General features: G+C 58.6%; 7 protein-coding genes across 7 annotated transcripts; all 7 read right to left on the bottom strand.

The window, feature by feature from the left end:
* Window positions 1-242: 242 nt before the first annotated feature.
* Window positions 243-2089, bottom strand: NAG2 (N-acetyl-glucosamine-6-phosphate deacetylase; the record flags this gene model as incomplete). The annotated part of the gene is made up of 2 exons (XM_028618615.1): window positions 243-635; window positions 731-2089. 2 exons carry the CDS (start codon window positions 2087-2089, stop codon window positions 243-245), a joined length of 1752 nt encoding a protein of 583 aa, XP_028472982.1.
* A 721-nt stretch (window positions 2090-2810) lies between these two features.
* On the bottom strand, window positions 2811-4874 carry EHS24_002894 (uncharacterized protein; the record flags this gene model as incomplete). Its single annotated transcript, XM_028618614.1, has 9 exons — window positions 2811-3031; window positions 3082-3165; window positions 3218-3295; window positions 3336-3546; window positions 3593-4237; window positions 4369-4420; window positions 4468-4569; window positions 4640-4643; window positions 4685-4874. The coding sequence occupies 9 exons, from the start codon at window positions 4872-4874 to the stop codon at window positions 2811-2813; spliced, it is 1587 nt and encodes a 528-aa protein (XP_028472981.1).
* Window positions 4875-6872: 1998 nt separating this feature from the next.
* On the bottom strand, window positions 6873-8663 carry EHS24_002893 (uncharacterized protein; the record flags this gene model as incomplete). The annotated part of the gene is made up of 5 exons (XM_028618613.1): window positions 6873-7105; window positions 7150-7887; window positions 7980-8243; window positions 8292-8470; window positions 8533-8663. The coding sequence occupies 5 exons, from the start codon at window positions 8661-8663 to the stop codon at window positions 6873-6875; spliced, it is 1545 nt and encodes a 514-aa protein (XP_028472980.1).
* Window positions 8664-11346: 2683 nt separating this feature from the next.
* On the bottom strand, window positions 11347-12517 carry EHS24_002892 (uncharacterized protein; the record flags this gene model as incomplete). Its single annotated transcript, XM_028618612.1, has 3 exons — window positions 11347-11895; window positions 12050-12160; window positions 12284-12517. 3 exons carry the CDS (start codon window positions 12515-12517, stop codon window positions 11347-11349), a joined length of 894 nt encoding a protein of 297 aa, XP_028472979.1.
* A 2287-nt stretch (window positions 12518-14804) lies between these two features.
* RPB10 (DNA-directed RNA polymerase II subunit L) lies at window positions 14805-15689 on the bottom strand (the record flags this gene model as incomplete). Its single annotated transcript, XM_028618611.1, has 4 exons — window positions 14805-14827; window positions 14907-15001; window positions 15381-15472; window positions 15630-15689. 4 exons carry the CDS (start codon window positions 15687-15689, stop codon window positions 14805-14807), a joined length of 270 nt encoding a protein of 89 aa, XP_028472978.1.
* A 297-nt stretch (window positions 15690-15986) lies between these two features.
* On the bottom strand, window positions 15987-16621 carry ATG22_2 (Autophagy- protein 22; the record flags this gene model as incomplete). Its single annotated transcript, XM_028618610.1, has 2 exons — window positions 15987-16331; window positions 16385-16621. 2 exons carry the CDS (start codon window positions 16619-16621, stop codon window positions 15987-15989), a joined length of 582 nt encoding a protein of 193 aa, XP_028472977.1.
* Window positions 16622-16686: 65 nt separating this feature from the next.
* On the bottom strand, window positions 16687-18300 carry ATG22_1 (Autophagy- protein 22; the record flags this gene model as incomplete). The annotated part of the gene is made up of 4 exons (XM_028618609.1): window positions 16687-17479; window positions 17537-17687; window positions 18134-18161; window positions 18223-18300. 4 exons carry the CDS (start codon window positions 18298-18300, stop codon window positions 16687-16689), a joined length of 1050 nt encoding a protein of 349 aa, XP_028472976.1.
* Between the last annotated feature and the right edge of the window lie 179 nt (window positions 18301-18479).

Genomic DNA, 18479 nt, shown 5'->3' with positions numbered 1-18479 from the left:
CAACGGATGGGGCATGGCTGGTGGTTGCCTCAACCGCTGCCACGCACCACCCCTCACGTTCCTTCAACCCGGTCTCACTGTCCCACTATCATCCAGAGTCATCCATCCGCACCTGCCGCAGATTCATGCACGGGTTCCTCGCAACGACACTGACAACCAGTGTCCTATCTCATGCCATCGACAGCCTCAGTTTTCCAGGCTGGACAGACAAGGGTACAACATTCTACTTCCTACAACACGCCTTACCCGCCAAGTACACAGCGACCGGGGTGAACGGCACACCACTCTGGCTGGAGGGGCTCGGCACGCACGCCCTTCTCGACAAGGCGGTACCGCATGTCGTGCATGCGCGGGAGGGCGTCTACCGCCGAACGGGGAAACGTGCCGTCGGCGTTGCCGCCCGACCACCACAGCTCGGCGACGGCCGCCGCGCGCGGCCACATGACCGTCTCAAAGTTGGTCTCGTCCGTCTGCTCGCACCACAGCGACGCCTGGCCGCCGAGAACGAGTGGGCGCTGCACGGCCGTGACGTTGGTGTACGGGTTGAACGAGTACATGCGCGTCCAGGCCTTGAAGGGGTCGCACCACGAGTTGGAGCCGACGTTCTCGGTGATCCACCCGCCTTGGCCGCAGTCCTGGTTTGTCAGCGCCGGAGGAAAGGCAAAGGGAAGAGAGAGGGTTGTACAGCTTTGGTAGAGATCAAGGTCGCTGTCGACTGGGGTCAACTCACGAGGTAGAAGTAGTCTGACGATGCGTGGACCAGCCTGAATCCCTTGTCGAGGACGGCCCCGACGTCCGCAGACGAGATCCACACGTCCACGATCGTGTTCTTGTCCAGTTCCAGGTCACCGTGGGCGAGCACCATCTCCTGCCAGACCATGGGCGTGCGCTTGGCCGAGAGGAGCGTACCGTGCGTCTCGGCGGTAAAGTTCTTGAGGGCGTCGTTGAGTGTCCACCCGTTGGCCTTGAGGACACGCTGTGTCGGCTGGTCGGCGTCCATGCACTGCTCATTCAACTCGTCGCCGCCAGTGCCAAAGTATGCGCTCTTGGTGAGCTTGATCGCCGCAGAGAAGATACGCGACGTGAACGCCGTCACGGCCGGGTCGGCGAAACGCAGCTGGCCGGCGGGCGGCTCGTTGGCCCACCCCGTCCATGGTTTATGCGTGTTACACGCAATCATGTCCGGGTGCGAGTTGCCAATGACGGTCGTGTGTCCGGGCGTGTCAATCTCCATGACCACGTCGATGCCGCGTTCCCCCGCAAACTGGATGATCTCGGCCACGTCCTGCTCGCTATACGTCTTGCGCGGCGTGTAGGCGCCCTTGGCAGCCAGCTCGGGCAGCTCGTTTAGCGCCAGCGGCCACGACTGCGAGTCGGTAATGTGCCAGTGGAAGACGTTGAGCTTGACGGCACTCATCGTGTCCAGGAGCTTGAACAGACTCTGTTTGGCGAAGAAGTGGCGACTGGTGTCGAGCAAGATTGAGCGCCAGTGGAAAGCCGGCGCGTCGTCGATGTGATACGGCGTAAAGGGAAGGTACGCCGTGTCGCCACCCTCAGCGACGCCGGGGGAGCTTGGAAGCGAAAAGTCAATCTTGAAGACGAGGTTCTCAAACGTCGTGATAGCACGGAAGAGGCCCAGGGCGGTGGATGCCGTGGCAGTCGCGGCACCGCTCGTGGGGATGGTAAGGGTGTAGTCCTCCAGCCCCTTGCGCTCCTCGACGGGCTTGATGGCAAGGTCGAAGATGGACAGGCTGTGGTCGGACGAGAGCGAGAGGCGCAGCTCGGTGACCTCGCTCTCGCACTTGAGACTGGGGAAGAACTCGGTTCCGCTGGTAGTGGTGAGGTACGTGTGCTGGCTCTTCTTGATCCTCTCGAGGACGCGGTCCGACGCGGCACTCAGGTCGGCGGGCACGTCCGAGTCAAACTGGATGGAGAATGAGTCGGCGAGGCAGGCGGCCTTGCTGCCTGTGGTGTACTTGACAGGAATGGGAAGCGCGTTGATCTCGCCGCTGCCGTTGGAGGTCGTCGCAAAGCTGGATGGGGAAAAGACCCACAGCGCCGCAAGCAGTGGGACCAGGACAGCTGTCATCGGTGCAAAGGTTGCCAATGTTGATTTCTTGGGTGTGCCAGTGGTTGGGAGCTTTGGGGAGGGAGATGAGGGAGACGATGACACTAGAATGAGGGTGTCAGTTCAAATCGAGTGGCTTATAAAGCCTGCCAGGCAGCCATGCGGGTGAGGGCCAGACATTCAAGTGCGGTTTGCTGCTAGCTCTAGCGCAGAGATGAAGCAGCAAGGCACCCCCACTTGCTAACTTACTGAGTAGCGATTTCGGCTCACAGACCACGGAGCACAGCGCAGTACCCTTTGAATAGGCCAGGTAGTGTAGAAGCCCCAACGTCTAGTCCCCTGCAGCTGGATGTGGATGTGTTGCAAGGTGTGACTGGATGAGCAGGCTTATAGCGAAGACAGCTGTTGTCGATGTTGAGGGTGGGGGACAAGTGGGGGCGCCGTTGCTCTCGCGTCGACGTCATCTGTCGGCGTCTTTCCCGATCGGCATATCCGGAGGCGTTGGCCGTAACGACCCGTGGCAACAACCCACACGATATCAGGATGGGCCGCGAGGATACCCATGAGACGCCATCACAAATTCACAAAAGTGCTGCACGAAGCTCCAGACAACTGCGATGCACATTACACACTTCATCCGCGTGCGACAACTAGCAATACCAGACAATAATCCGCAGATATCCTCCTCACAACTCGTAATGTAACCGTTCGTTCTATACCCCTAACCTACGCCACCCTCTCCTTAAACACTGCGAGCGAGGGCAAGACGCTCACGCAGCTCGCTTGGGCCGTGATAGTTCTTGCGGCCGTCGGTGAACCACGTCGCGGCGCACATGATGAAGACGATGGCCACCACGACCGAGACATAGTTCATGCTCGAGCCGGACACAGGAAGGGCAGGAGGGAAGAGGAAGCACACCGAAGTGACAATGATGAAGATCAGGGCCGAGCCAGTGACGAACGCTGTGGGATGTCAGTTGATGTGGCTCTTCTATCGGAGGCTTTCAACTCACGACGCAGCTTGCCAAGAGACCAAGTGAGCTGGACGTCCGGGTTGTTGTCAAGGACCTTGTGGCCGCGGAAGAACGACAGGGCAACTGGGTGTGTGAGCTGTTGGGTTCGATGAAGAGGAATGGTCGGACCACTTACTGGGGATGCCGTACGAGATCTGGAGCATCACAACTGAGCCTGAGATAATGGCGTTGAGAGCGACCGACGAACCAAGGTCTGTTATTTGTCAGCTAGATCCAGACAGCTGTCAACTCACAAATGAGACCGAAGATCACGACCCAGACAGTGGAGAAAATGATGGCCCATGAAGGGACGAGGAGCACGGGGTGAACGACGCCCAGCCACTTGCTGAGGGGACCAAGACCGCGGTCACGAGCGAACACGAAGACGATACGCGAGGCAACGGTCATGACACCCTGGCAGGCGGCGAACATGGCCACGAGGTTGATGAAGACTAGGCAGGTGGCCTGAGAGGTTAGCAAGACGACAGAGTAATGCACAGCTAGTACTCACGCCGGCAACGTTGTTAGTGGCCTGGTAGTAGATCTGGAGGAGGGGGCCGGTGGCGGCCGAGATGACAGTGTCGAGGTCCTTGAGGCAGAAGAGGAGGACAACGGTAAAGATCCACGACGTCGACGAACCAAGAAGAACCGCAGTGATCATGACCTTTGGCGCGTTCTTGCCTGGCGCAGGAATCTCCTCGATCATGTGGGTAGCGGCATCGAAGGCAGTGAGACCGAAGACGGACTGCAGGAGACCGAGGATGAACGCCATTCCATCGGGCCAGCCCGTCTCGTTGGTCCACTGGGCAAAGACGCTCTTGGCGGGCATGTAGTTGCCGTGGGAGCAGGCGAGGCAGGCAACGATCACGACGAAGAAACCGGCAATCGACCAGTAGAACGCAGCCTTCTCGAGAGCGGGCAGGATCTTGACGGCAAACATGTTCAGGCAGAAGGCGACGGCAGTCCAGGCAATGTAGAGCAGGAATGTCTGCCAGTTGGCGGCGGAGAAGTCGGGGTGCGCAAGCGAGACCATGCCAATGACGAGGTTGGCGCAGATCGACGAGTTGCACGCAATGAGGGCGATCCAACCAGCAGAACTCATCCAGCCAGCAAAGAAGGAGAGAGGAGCAGCCAAGCCCTCAGGAGCAAGAACGTACTGGAGTAATGTCAGCATAGGAATGGTGTGGCGTTTTAAAGATGGGGTCGCGACATGGTTGGACTGTGTGCGCCAGATTTCCAACCAATCTTGCAACTCTGCCCAGACACTTGATGCAGCAAGACACTCACTGCCCAGTCATATTGGCCACCAGTGAGGGGGTAGGCGGCGCAGATTTCGGAACTGTTGGTCAGCAGAGAGCAGAGTGAACAACTGCAAAGATGGCTCACAGAGAGATGACCATGAGGAACGCGCCGACAGATGAGACCATGATACCGTAGACCATACTGATGGATCCACCACTGGGGAGGACGACCTGGAGCGACGAGGCCCTGCGGTAGTGTCAGCATGTGCGATACAGGTACCTTTGCAAGACATCGCTTGTTGATCGCAACAACTCACATGGCTGGCCGTTAGCACTATACCAACACATAGCCCATCACTCACCAGTCCAACTGTTGAGAATAGCAAAAGCGATGCCGAGACAGGACATCAACGAGAAACGGCGCTTGAGGTGGACGATCTCATGGCCCTCCTCGTCGACGTCCAGCTTGTGGAGGTCAACCTTGTCGACTTCGGAGACGCGGGCGACATGGTCGCCCTTGCTGTTGGCAACAATGGCCTTTTCGTGATCCATGTTTAGGTGCTGTTCTTGGGTGTAGGATTCGCCACCAAGTTGCCGATGTTTCGGAGGAAAGAAAGTTGGTGTGTGGGGTGTTGCGAAGAGTGTGATGGATAAAACGCAATTTCAAGAGTAGATAGATATCAGAAGTACTCCTGAGCCGTGGCAATCGGTCGCTCGGTGTCGCCGCTTGGTCGTGTGGGCTCTGCTGCGTCGCAAGCAGTTGGGTTCAGTGGAGCTGATGGGGTGGGTAGGTCGGGTGCCTTTCATCTTTCTTTTCCCTCGGCGCTTGATATTGATAACCAACCGGCCTTGCGCTGTCCATCTGTCAACCCCTGGCCGTTCCAGTCGCCGCAGTCCCCTCGCATTCTCGCCTCAAAGGACTTACCCGAGTTGCTGTGGGACGCCTCGTGTGGCTTGTCGCCCACTATCGAACTCACGAAACGCGCGGCAAGACTGGTGAGAGGAGAAGATACGAACAGGCCGCGGGCGAACGACAGGTGGAAGGCGCCGCCAGGTTGTTCACTCCCTTGAAGTGTTTAGTTGGACCTCTGCTCTTGTACCATCCCCCCGTCCCCACGCTTCCCCGCCGGGCCCCGGTGTTCTGTGGCCCATTACCGAGGTGATTGGCCGTGTCCCCAGCCCATTGCTGCGCGTGTGTTGCATAGGACGGTGGGCAAGGGTTGATGAAGGGAGTCAGAGAGTGGTGGCATGGGTGGACGAATGGGTAAACGCGCCTCAATCAGGCTGCACTCCGGCTCCCGGTTTAATTCTCCTAGCGAGGTGATTACACTCGCAGCCATGCAGCAGATGTGGCAATCACATGTCCAGATTCAAAGAGGTTGTGGGCAGCTGGTTGCTGGAACATCCGCAGTGTCAGTCTGGTTGTAGAGCTCGGCAACAAACGTACATGCATAAACTGGGGTTGGGACATGGCTGCTATGCATTCGTCAGTGGACGAGATGCACGATAGCTCACTCTATTCGTGTTTCCTTCTTCAGGGTAGCCAGCACAGACATCCCTTTACGTCGGCGAGGAGGCCTAGCGGGTCTGGCATGTCCATGCCTCGGGCCGACTTTTTTCTGGGTTTCTCATGTCCGGTCAGTCGGACCAGATTGTAACGACTTCCCGATTGGACTCTGAAATTCGATGTCTGCAGCACGATGGTGGGCCAACGTCATGGACGATTACCAGGTCCTTGTCAACTTGCACTCGTTGACATCAAAAGCAAGTGATCAACAGCCCGTGAATGACTTAATCGCTTAATCGCTCGCCTCACTCTGGAGCCGAATCATTTACTGAACCTGTGCCCACCACGGATGTGCGTGGAACGGATGTGCGTGGAATGTCGCTCAACACCGATGTGAGACCCTGTCGAGCGTAATGGCATCCACGTCCAACAGAGTCGGCGAGGATATACAATCTCCAACAACCCCTGTGGTAAGCCTTTTGGTTGCGGCATTGTTCACCCGGAATCTGGCCCGTTTACCCGGTTCCGTCCCCCTCGATATTGTGCACACGCGTGCATCAAAGGTTGTGGTGCACCGTGAGCGTGGACAGCAATACCGCGCTCCCCACACTTGATTGGCCCCTGCGAACAGAGTCGAACGAGTGAGATACGGTGGAAACCCGACAGTACGGTCGCGCGACCGAAATGTCCAGTCCAACATTAGCAGTCGGCAATCTATCACTACTGTCGCTCAACATGGCGAGCGTTTGGAAAGTCGCCAGGTGAAGCCAGCCGGTGCCTGCGCGGTACCGCCACCACCCTTTGAGCTTGCGTAGGCCGCGCTCATGGATATCGTGTGCATTCTGCCCGCCACGGCGTCCGGACAGATAACAGTTTTCCATTGTGTCATCCAGTGAGGATTGGTCGTTCACCTCATTCCCAGTGCGTAAGCCACATTCCCCGTCAGTGAGTAGCCTAGTCCAGCAGACAGTCCAAGTGTCGGGACAACTTCATCGCCTACTTGTACATTGGGCCTGCACGACTTCCGACTATCATCCCATCCCTCAGCAAGAGTACCGGAAGTGCGGGTTTTCGATATCAGTCAGGTCATTCTCGCCAGCAAGACGGAGCTGGAGCTCGCGCTCGTCATGGCTGATCCCCGAGGCGATAAACGCTTCCTCACGCTTACGGTTGGTGCTGACATAGTACCGCCACCAAAGGGAAGTGTTGACCACACTGATGGCGAGGACAATGGCGCAGGTGACGAGGCCGTGGCGGTATCCAGGGGCGTCCCTTGCTGGAGATGGGTCAGCTATGTACCGACGATGTCAAATAACTCACGGAGGAAGATCTGCGAGCCAACAGTGTTGCCCACACAGTAGGACATGAGCGACATGGCCGACAGGAACGACTTTTTGGTACGGCCAGCGACGTTGACGGACATGAGGGGCCAGAGGATGAAGATGGACACGACAAACGTGTGGCAGAACAGGAAGGTACCCCAGCGCGCCCAGCGGGAGGTTCCATCCGGAGCGACACCGACAAAGAGCCAGATTGCCACACCGACGATTTGGGTGAAGATGGCAATTGGGAAGCGGGTGTGCGGGTAGTAGCGAATACAGACCGATGCCGAGACAATGAGGACAAAGTTGATACCGAACATGGGCAGAGAATAGAGAATCGTCTGGAGCGAGGTGAACCCAAAGCTCTGGAAGATGATGAACTGGAAAGTGGTGAGGGCGCCGTTGGGAATCAGGCTGAAAAAGTTCATGGCCATGGCGTGCCAGAACTGGCGGTCACGAAGGCACTCGCGAACCTGCTCCCACTTCCACGGGTGCTGCTCAGAACCACCAGTCGAGTTTGAGACGATACGGGCGTGGGCCATGAGCTTCTCCCGCTTGGACAGCCACCACACCTCGCCCGGGTTGCCGATGAAGATGACCATGAGAAGCCCAATGGCCACGGTGGTGCCGCCGAGGAAGAGGTTGATGACGCGCCAACCGGACATAGTGCCATGTTTCTGGGTGTAATCGGCAATCTTGTAGATTCCGACACTCATGACGATGTTGACAAAGTGGTCTGCATGTGTCAGGTGCCATTGCAGGAGAATGTGGTGGGACTGCACACGCAATGACATTGAGTGGCCCTTTCATCGACAGCTCTTGACTTACTCATCGAGTAGTAGATGCCCTGGCGAAGGGTCTGCTCGTTACGCAGATACCATGACGTGGTGAGAATGGCAAACGCAGGAGTGACCACACTCTCAAACCATCCGATCAGGAAACGAACCGCCACAAGCTGCGAGTAATTGCCACACGCCGCGAGGCACATGACGCAGCCGCCCCAGATGATAACACAGATGCTGAGGGTGCGTCCGAAGGGCAGCTTCTGAAGGATCCAGCTCATGGGAATCTGAGCGAAAAAGTATGCCATGTCTGAAATGTCAGTGTTCCGGAAGACGGGTGGCTCTCCGTTGAACCTACAGAAGAACAGTGTGAGGTTCGCGTACTCGTTTCCTTTGAGATGCGTCTCCTCCTTGAGGCCGAAGATCGCACCGCTCGATAACGACGTCTTGTCAATGTATTGCAGACCGTACGCAATCATCAAGAGAGGCATGAGAAACAAGTCGATCTTGCGCAGAAGCTTCTTGTACTCCTCGGGACTGACGGCGGTCAGAAATGTTCCAAAAAAAAAAGGACGAAAACACTGGCAAAAAAAACTCACGTAAAGTCGTGTTCGGCAGCGATGACCTTCTGTGCCTCGCCCTCCTGGTCGACATCCTCGACATTCTTGAGGTCGATGTCCAAGTTTTCCTTCTCGTCGATATCGTTCTTGAGGTCGTTACCGGCTGACATGTTTGTCGAATGGCAAAAGGTTTGTGTGGTTGGGGGTGGGACCCCGCTGACCCCACGTCCGCTTTTTATACGTACTGCCTCTATTGTCCAATCTTTGTCGACCTTCGTGAGCTCCCTCGACCTTCCCTGTGTTGCTCAAGCTAAGGCTGTTGCCGGGTATGCCGGCGGCATGATATCTCGTGTGGGGAAACCGACGAGCGCAGGCACGTTGAACACAGCTGCTCGGGGCGTAGGCTTTGCTCGGCCTGCTTCCTTTGGCGGGGGACAGCGACATGGACGAGGTACCGGCTCATTTCCCACACTGAGCAGTGGCCTGGGTTACGGTGCTTTGATGAAGTCGGAGACACATCGGTGACCATCCGAATGCCACTTACGCCCGCACCACGGAGGTCCGGTGGCGTGGGGGATTGTCTTCTCCGACACGGCAGGCAGCGTGGTGCCCCCGGGTCTGACATGTTACCGGCGGTCAATAGCGCAGTCATCCGTCAGTTGCCGCAGCAGTGCTTCAAACTCCGTCGCCGTCGCCGTCGCCACGCTCAGTCATTGGCTGCTGCGGCGCGGCAAGCACCCATGGCGAACTATAATTGTTTCGCCAAGTTCGCCAATCTGTCCGCCACTCTCACCCGTACGGTCGTGCCTGTATACTGTGACTGGTGCAGTGTGCACCCGTCGGGTGTGTATCACATCACTCTACAGTACATGTGTGCGGTAAAACCAATCCGGGGATCGAGGACGTGGGTGGGGGAGAAGTGGGGCCCGGATGGCTCACGCTGGTCAATGAGAATCAAACTCGACATCTTTCGGCGGAATGCCCGGCCAATATAGACCCGATGCGGAGAGTTTTTGTTGCCGACTGGTGTAGACAATAGCACAGACGGTTGCTGTCAACGGCACAAATGGGGCGGTAATCTCGAATGACGGAGAGCCGTGGTAGACGCAGCCGTGCTGGTTTTAGCTGTGTTGCCACAATCGCGACCGCTGAGTGGACGTAGAGGGGGGGATGTCGTTGGCGTGTGAATCACGTTATGACGGGCTGCTTTCTTATTCGTGCGGTTAGTAGCCACTTCGCATACAGAGCTACAGAAACGGGCCTTTACAGGCTACCTATTCGGAAAGGTATGTTTGAGAGAGGGCGAATGCCGCGCTGATCGATGTGTACACTTCAGAGGCCAGAGGCGGGACAGAGGCCAGAGGTGAGAGCGTAAAATGTCTATGTGATCTTTGCTGGATCAGCTCATTGCAGGTTACGCTAGTTGTCTGTTTGCATTATTTTAGGATATGTTCCAAATGGCTTCACGACGCCGTTCCTCTATGTACGTACCGTTGATCGGCCTCCGACAAAAACCGCCGCCACTGCGTTGGAGCAAAACTAGATGAATGCTGGTGTAAGCTCCACACTTGTGACACGGCATCTAGCGCAGCAACGAGGAGAACCGCTGTCAGAGTCGTCGCCACAGGGGACACCGTCATGATGACTGCGTGGACGAGGTGGTATATTGCCTCGTGACTATCAGTGACCGCAACATCCTCTGGGTCACTGGATGCGCTCGTTTCCTTTGTCGAGACAGGGACGACGCCGCAGTTGGCAACACCGTGCTCGATGGTAGCGATGAAAGCAACAACTGCATGTATCTCGATGCATACCTTGAAGCATCGGTCTGCGATGCGATAGCAGGGAGGTGTGGTGAGGGGCAGCAGTGGCATTGTGCGCCCACTGTGGTGAGGCCGTCGGGGCGCCTTCTTCGGCACCGATACGCGGAGATCTAAGATCGACGGGGCAAAATGAAAGGATGCACAAAAAGCCGCCACTCTTTAACTGCCACATGGCACGACCACCCCGTGCAAGCAATCTTGAATCCACCTTAAATGCCAGCTGTGACAGCCTCACCCCTTCCCTTATCAGGCGATCTGGTAGGTCTTGGCGCGAGTTGCAAAGCGCGTGTTGGCGGAGGTGGCGCCAAAAGGTCTTGGCCGACGGGAAACGGGGGACTGGCTATACCCAAACGACGTGTTCCTCAGTCCATGGCTTGGCGTCCCACTTCCCCATCGTCCCCACTCTGCCCAGCCAATCTAACTCGTCTTGGCGGTCAGAGGTACGTCACGTATCGCCTTTTCCCCACGTAAAGTCTCAGCTTGGCATGTACCCTTACCAGGTTGCCAGATGGGCGAGTTATGATACCGCACAGACGTGTAGCTTTTCATGTTTCTTGGCTAGAAATTGAAAGGCAACTGGACCAAGAGCGTTCATGTCCGGCCAAGGTGGCTAAGAGCCCTGGAGCGTGGCCCAAGTGCATCCCTATCAGAACGTGGTCGTGGTTCTTGGCCGTGCCAAGTGTCTGACTGGGACATGCCTCCGCGGTATTGAATGGGCTGTTGGAGAATAGCGAGGGTGGCGATCGGTAAGGACAATGGCGCCCTTCATCCTCACGCAAAGTGGTTCTACAAGTTGTGATGCGTGGTCCTAAATCAAATGTAAATAATCCTACAGAGGCAGTGGGGCGCCTTGCCACCCCATACACGGTCGAGGCTGCCGACGTGTGTCCTACAAACCATCGCAAAACCATCAAGCTCAGTGTACACTCGCAACGACTTGAGCGATATTCCTTTAATTGGTACTTTACATACAATACAGAAAACTATCTTTACAACGATGCAAACATGACCCACAGAAAGGAACACACGCCTAAACGCGCTCCTTGCGCTCGGCCTCACGAACACCCTCCAGCAGCATATCCAACCCGGGGGCCGGACGACTCGAGTCGGACGTGGACGAGTGGGAGCGCTTACGGACCGCGTGCTCCTCGCGGAGGGGAGCCAGGCGGTGGGCCTCACGGGGGTCACGCTCGCGTTCGCGTTCGCGTTCACGCTCAGAAGGGTAGCCTACGGGCGGGGCGAGCGGGGCGAGGTGGATCCGTTCGTCGCGGCTGGGCTCGCGGAGGTCACGGTGATCACGGGGGTCGCGAGCGCGCTCGCGTTCCCTAACGTCCCGCTCACGCGGCTCACGTGGCTCGCGGTCGCTACTGTCATAGGCCCAACGCGGAAAGTTATGGTGGTGCGGTGGGGGCGAGTCGACGGACGCCTGCGAGTCGGTGAGGGACGGCGTGCGCTTGGGGCCGGGAGGAGGTGCGGGTGACTGCTGCTGCTCGGGGAAGGGGTTCTGGGCCTGCATGGCAGCGACGTTGAGACGGGCCTGGAGGATGGTGAGACGGGTCTGGATGATAGCCGTCAGACGCTAGTGGCAGTCAGCACATGGTTGTTGCATACTAAGCGTTGCGGTGCCACAAGCTTGCTTTCGCCAAGTGCCACCCAGCCAGCGGCCGTGAGAAACGGCCGGAGAAATGGGTGGCAGGGCTCAGGTGCGCTTAGAGTGGCGGCCGATCACGTACCTCCTCCTCGGATTTCTTGGCACCGAGAATACTGAGCAACAGGTCACGGTCACCCTCGCCAGAGCGGCGGAACGAGTCGAGGATGCTCTTGAGCGATGCGGGTGGCGGAGGCTGGCGTAGTGTCAGACTGTTGTACTTTGGAATGCATGGGCGTGTTCGTCCACCCATTAATTGTGCACGGTGGCCGGTGGCGAACCACTGATCGGCGCGTACACAACAAACAAAAATGCTCACCACATCGTCCCAGTAGTTGTCTCCGTTGTCAAACTTGGCCTGCGTAGGCGGCGAGTCTTCGCCGCGGCTGCGAGCGGGGGAAGGAGGAGCGGCACGGGCGGGAAGGGGAGGGGGAGGGGAGGAGCGACGCTGACGGCTGTGGGCGGCGTGCTGGGGGTGGGCATACGGGTGGTGGCGGGGGGCAGCACCGTTGTATGCCGGAGCAGGGTGTATGCGTGGCGAAGACGAGGACATTGTTGATAAAGTCAAAATGGGCGGATGATGGACAGTTGTGCAAGAGTGAAAGGGGACACGATGCTTCGCAGGCCTTGTTATATACAAAGGGGGTGCTTGTGGAGAGAGCCGGATGCCAAGAACAGGTTATCTTGGGGGCAGATGCACACGTTGTGGGCAACTCCGGCCACCGTTGCGTACCGATCTCGGGGCTTGGCTCAACTCGATGTTTGGGCCAAGACATTCACCTCGCCGCATGCCGTTTGGGCAAGTCTGACCCCGATTTCGCGTCCACAACTGCTCACGGGTCACGTCAAAAAGCGCATGCATGTGTCGTGCATGCAGCAGCACAACATAACGAGTGACCAGCTGCAATATTCGCGCGTGCAGATGGTTGGGTGACCCCCAGTGGAGCTTGCTGCCATCTTTTCTTGGCAGGCGCCAAGGCTTGCGCTGGAACGAGGACTGTTGCCGTGTGCCTGGCTGGGTTCTATGGCGGCGCTCACGACCCCTGTCTGCCGGACCGTCGAGATCCCCAGTCTCTTGCTCTCGTCTCCTGCGCTGCCTGCTCCTCAATTGACAATGACCGGCCTTGGCGGACTGTACATTCGTTTCTCCTTCACGGGGTGTACGCACGTCCGCAGTCTAGAACTGCTGTTGCACGCGCAGAGCCGCAGTTCGGTAGTTCGGTTTAGGAGGGGGGTTGTGTGGCAAGGCCGGAAATGGGAGGCCAAGAGATCGGGTATACAAGCTGCTCCTGGCATATGCTGCACGGCCGACTGTTGTTGGCCGTTGCAGTTGTCTGATGGGAAGCCCCAAGATGTGCATACGTGGTCTGGTGATACATGTCTGTGTCTCGTTGAATACGTGCCCCCGATGTTCACGGATCACAGCAGGCGGTGACGCTGCGTAGATTGTCTCACTCCGCCAACAGACTGTGGCACTCCAACACATTTACAGCCCTATGGTGGCTATCCGGGAGGGCTCAACACAACTGAACATAGAGAGGGTCCCTGCCGTGTACATGCAACCGAGAGAGGCTATCAAAAGTCATCGCTAAACAGTTGTCAAGGCAGTAATGAAAGACAGTCGGCCGAGCATACCTATATCGAGGAGGAATTCTGATGGAAAAGACCTCATCCAGGGATGGAAAAACTCACCAGGGACCGTGCGGTGCTGCAAGCCCTTGTAGCTCATGTCTTTAGTGTGATCCTTGAACGTGTATGGAAGCACCACCCATCAGCCTTGTCATAAGCGCTGAGGGTGGCAGCGACGACATATCTCTCCATTGACCGCGAGTACTGGACGCGCTTCTTCAATCGTAGTCTGGCCAAAACAACGTCTTGTGCATGCCGTAGAACACTGACGGTGACACCCACAACTACTCTCCACGCAGAATTAGCACCACTCTGCTTGAGTCACCCCGAGTCCCGTTAATGGTTCCCATGCAGCAACACATCCCAGCGCTCCACTTGCCAAGAGACCAGCAGTCCAGTGTGACCCCAAAGGCCGAGGTTGCTCGCCAAGACTGCCGGTGGCGCGGCTCCGCAGGATGTAGGGTATGTCGTATTTGGCTTGGCCTTGCTCACGAATCTGCAGACCACGGTCCTCGGACATACCGAGTCGTCCGTGGGCAAGGTGATATCTGCGGGAATGCGTAGTGACGGTGAAGGCTGCGGTGGCACACTAGACGCGCCATGTTGGAGCCCGTCACGTATGTCACCAGTCCGCAGTCTGCTTCACCCGGCCGCATCGACACCTTGGCTCGTTCAAAAAGCACTAACTGGCCACTTCCCACCTGCTGGAGCGGCCCGCCTGTGGCGTCGCCCAGGCCAGCAGACACCACCGCCGTCTTGGCTCCAGCAAGAGTTTCTGTGGAGCGCCTTCTTGGCCCGAGAGTCGTCTCGTGTCGTGTCTTGGCTGTCTTCACCAAACGTACCAGCGGTACTGGACGGGTCGACCTTGGCGCGCCAAGGGCCGGGGTCCGCTTATCGTCGGAGAACCGGCGTGTTCCTAGTCCCACCTGTCATGTTGGCTGTCGCAGTTAGGCGGCAGGGCGTGTCTGCTTGCCTACTTGTCTGCTTGCTTGCTGAACGAGGAGAGCCACATGGATGCAGGGCTGGGCCGCTTGTCAGTCGCGTCAGTCAGTGTGCCTCCACCGGCGCGACCGTCTCGACGCATCCTCCAGCCCGACATCTTCCCTCCCAACAGTCATCCACACCATCCCATCCCAGCGCCGCCGGGGTTCCGTGTTCTCGTGGGATCCTCATAGCATAAATACAGTTTACCGAAACACAACGACACACATCTACCTGCGGTCGCGGTCCAGGGCTGGGCGATGGGTCAGCAAGGTGCCGCTTGTAGTACCCATTCCATGTCACGCTGGAGTGGCCTGGAGGGGTGTACTCACGGTTGTAGAGAAGGAGCTTCTCAATGAGGTCGACGTGGGTGAGGACCATACGGCGGCAGCAGTAGCGCTTGAGCTGGAGCTTGTCGAGCGCGTCACTGGTAGATGGGTCAGCGTTTCCGCATGGCGACCCTGTCGAGCGCTGGGTGGTGGCAGGTCTGAGGTCTGGACTGCTCCGCAGCTTTTAACGGCTATCAAGGCCAAAGCTGCTGTGCAGGGTGCAGGTGTGATGAGGAACCTGTCGAGCTCGCTGTTATGGCGGGACAGGTTGAGACACACCCGGCGGTTTGTAACCTGTCCAAAGCCCACAACCTCGAGTCCACAACCACTCCCCAAAGGCCAAGGTCGGATGCACACGCTGTATGCCCTCCTTGCCCATCACGGCCCGTAACCACTGCAGACCCCAAAGCCAGGCCAAGCATCGGCCACACGCCCGCCTTGCCCAGCCTTGCCTTGCTCGCGCTCGCTCGAACTCACCCCTCATCCACACCCGCGGCGAGGAGCTCGAGATACGACTCCCAGAGGTTGCCGACAACCTTGCCGCACGAGAAGCAGCGGACGGGGATGATCTAAGAGACGTCAGCGCCCATGGCCAGTTGGAGGGGTGTCGGCATGCGTGGTCGGCCCATCGAGGATCGACAATGTTCAACACGGAGACAAGGGCGCGGCACAATGAGCTCCGATGCGCTGGCGCGCGCACATTGCCCGCAACCGCTGAAGTCGTACCGGTGTATCCTTGTTGTCGCTGGCTGTCTCGATGGGCACGCACGAGAGGGTACGTACCATGGCGGTGGTGTTATGACGGGTTGGAGGTTGAGTTGCCGCTCGGAAACATGAAGAGGAGTGAAATCATCAGGTTGTGATACCGGTTGAATCTGCGGTGAAAATATGGTACACGTCATTGTTTCAGGTGTTGTTGAAAGTCGCGTTGCCTGGAACAACAACCGTACTGTATCTGTTTGTGAACTTTGTGAACGTTCAACAACACTGCAGCTCGACTCATTCACAACCGAGCATGATTAAATGGAAATGGGTTAATGTATAATACAAAAGAAAAGAAGTGTCCCCAAACAGCAGCTCCTCCTACTCCACCGCCAGAGGCACAGCCACGGCCATGCCTTCCTCGCCCTCGCCCACGTCCTCGTCCACTCCCAGCCGCTTGGCACTCCACGCGACGGCCTCCTCGCCGCCCTTGCGCATCCGCACGCGCATGAGGACAGGAACGGGCAGCGCAAGCATGGTCGCGAGGAACAGGAAGCCCAGGCGGATATTGCCCGTGGCGTCCTTGATGAGGCCGACGATGGCGGGGCCCATAAAGCTCGCAGACTTGTCGGTGAGGGAGAACAGGGAGAAGAAGGTCGATTCGTGGCCCGGCGGGATGAGCTCGCCGTACACGGCGCGTGCGTAAGAGTTGAACGGCCCGTAGAGCTGGAGCGTCAGTTTGGTGTCTCACAAACGAGGAGCTGGAGAACTGGACTCACCATGCCAAACCACACGGCCGCAATGTACATTTCCCATTCGGTTCGCAGTCCGCCCCAGGGGAAGACGAGACCGAGGCAGGCGTACACTGGGAGCACCTGGGCCGCGAGGACGATGCGGACCAGCAGCCCGAGGTTGCTCTTGCCCCATTTCCGCTGCAGGACAGGCGCGTAGATGCTCGAGAAGACGGCGGCAAACTGCATGAGCAGGCCAATGACCATGACCTTTGTGGCGGACATGTGCAGGTGTGCCGAGGCGTACAGGATGGCCGTGTACGTGGTGGTGTGAAAGCCTGGGGTCAGCTTCACTTATCTTCTTTAAGCTCACCATCAGACAGGAAGACCCATGCGAGGAGGTACGTGAACAGGTTGGGCAGCTCGCGCATTTCCGAGGGACGCACCATGCCCCCGACTCGGGCCCACGCGCGCCGGAGCCAGTGGTGCGGCGCGTCCTCCTTCCTTCCGCCCGGCAACCCGATGATGGCGGGGATGGAGAAGACCCCCCACCACAGGCCGCAGAGACCGAGTGCAAGCTCGAGCGAGCGTGTCTTCCCCCCACCGAGGGTCACGGGGATGAGGAGGAGCAAGAGCATGGCCCAGCCCGAGAAGAACCCGATGGCCGTGCCCGTGGACGAGAGGCGGGACATGGTCGTGGACAGGAGCGCGGCGTACCGCGTCGTCGCGCGTTCGGACGCTGCATCCCCCGACGCGTCCGGGAGCAGGGCGCGCGCCTCCTCGTCCACGCTCTCCCTCACCTCTCCCGCCGCGCCCTCGTCGTGTGCGCGCTCGGCGGCCTCCGCCTCGTCTCTGGCCGCCACGACCTGCGGGTCCTCACGCGCGAGGCCGGGGAGGAACGCATTCGCGCAGACAATGCTGGCGGCATAGCACACGTTGCCGACGAGGGTGATGAGGGCCGCCACGACGGGCAGCCACCCGTGCGGGGTGCCCGGGAGAGCGAGGAAGAGCGCGGCCGCGAGCGAGCCCGTAGCTGCAAACGTCCCCAGGAGGCGTTTACGCCAGTACCCGCTGTCGGCGAGGGTGCCGATGGAGATGATGCCGAGGGCCTGGAGCGCAACCGCCGTCGACTTGACGTACATGCTGCGTGCGCGCCGTGAGCCACGAGAGCGTGGGTACCGAACAACTGAAAGCACCCACCTAAACGAGTCGGTACTGACCCATCGGCCCAGGATGCGCGCGCGGCAGTCGACGTCCACCACGACGCCGTCGGCACCGGCGGGCGCCGGCGCCGTGAGGGAACATGGCTGGGTGTAGTCTGGTCCAGCAAAGCCGATCTCGCGCGCCATGCCTGTGCGTGTCAGTGATAGAGCAAGGGTCGGGAAAAGGGCCAGCTGTGGAAGCGGTAGTCGATAGCTGTCTGGAGTGAGGTAGGGGATGTCGCGAGGAAGGAGGTACACTGGAACGCGATGACAGCTGGAGCAGGCACAAAGCACCTGGACAACCGGCCCCGGCTCGTGGCCTCGAGGAAGATGGGAAAGTGGGAAGGTTGGCGGTGTAAGAGGCATGCCAGCTGAGACGCGATGATCGCCAAACAGCTGCCAGAAAGGTACACCGATAAGGAAGGCCGCCCGCAGCACCAGTAACACCAGCTTCAGGTGGCATTGGAAGCTGGGCCGGTTCGCCATCGTACCTCCACCGCGGGGCGATGGGCGCGGGACACGCGACACGGGGCCCAAGGACGTAAGGACACGAAGACGCGACGACACCAAGTTGCAAAGACACGACAACACGCACGCTCAAGCGTAATGGGCAAGAAGATGGCCTGGACACCGTCAGCGTCGCGCCCACGGACGGCCAGAGACCAACAGCAGCAACAAACATACCAGGGCACACGCGGCGAACACCTCTGCAGCGAACGCGTACCAGTACCACGCGCGTACGTGTGGTTCGGGCCACTTCATGGTCGGGCTCATCGAGGCCGGGGGCGCGCTGTGGACAAAGGTGGGGGTATAGCGGCGAGGCACAAGTAATGTGGTGGGTGGTGGGTGGGTGACAAGAGTACAAGAGTCGAGCGTCAGCACGTTCCCTTTGTGTGGTGGCGACACCAACCGCGTCACCTCTCAATCTCGGTGCGTGCCTG

Source organism: Apiotrichum porosum (genome assembly GCF_003942205.1).
Source record: "Apiotrichum porosum strain DSM 27194 chromosome Unknown scaffold_14, whole genome shotgun sequence".
Lineage (NCBI taxonomy): Eukaryota > Fungi > Basidiomycota > Tremellomycetes > Trichosporonales > Trichosporonaceae > Apiotrichum > Apiotrichum porosum.
The sequence above is the reverse complement of the archived record's forward strand: the minus strand, read 5'-3'. Positions and strand labels throughout refer to the sequence as shown.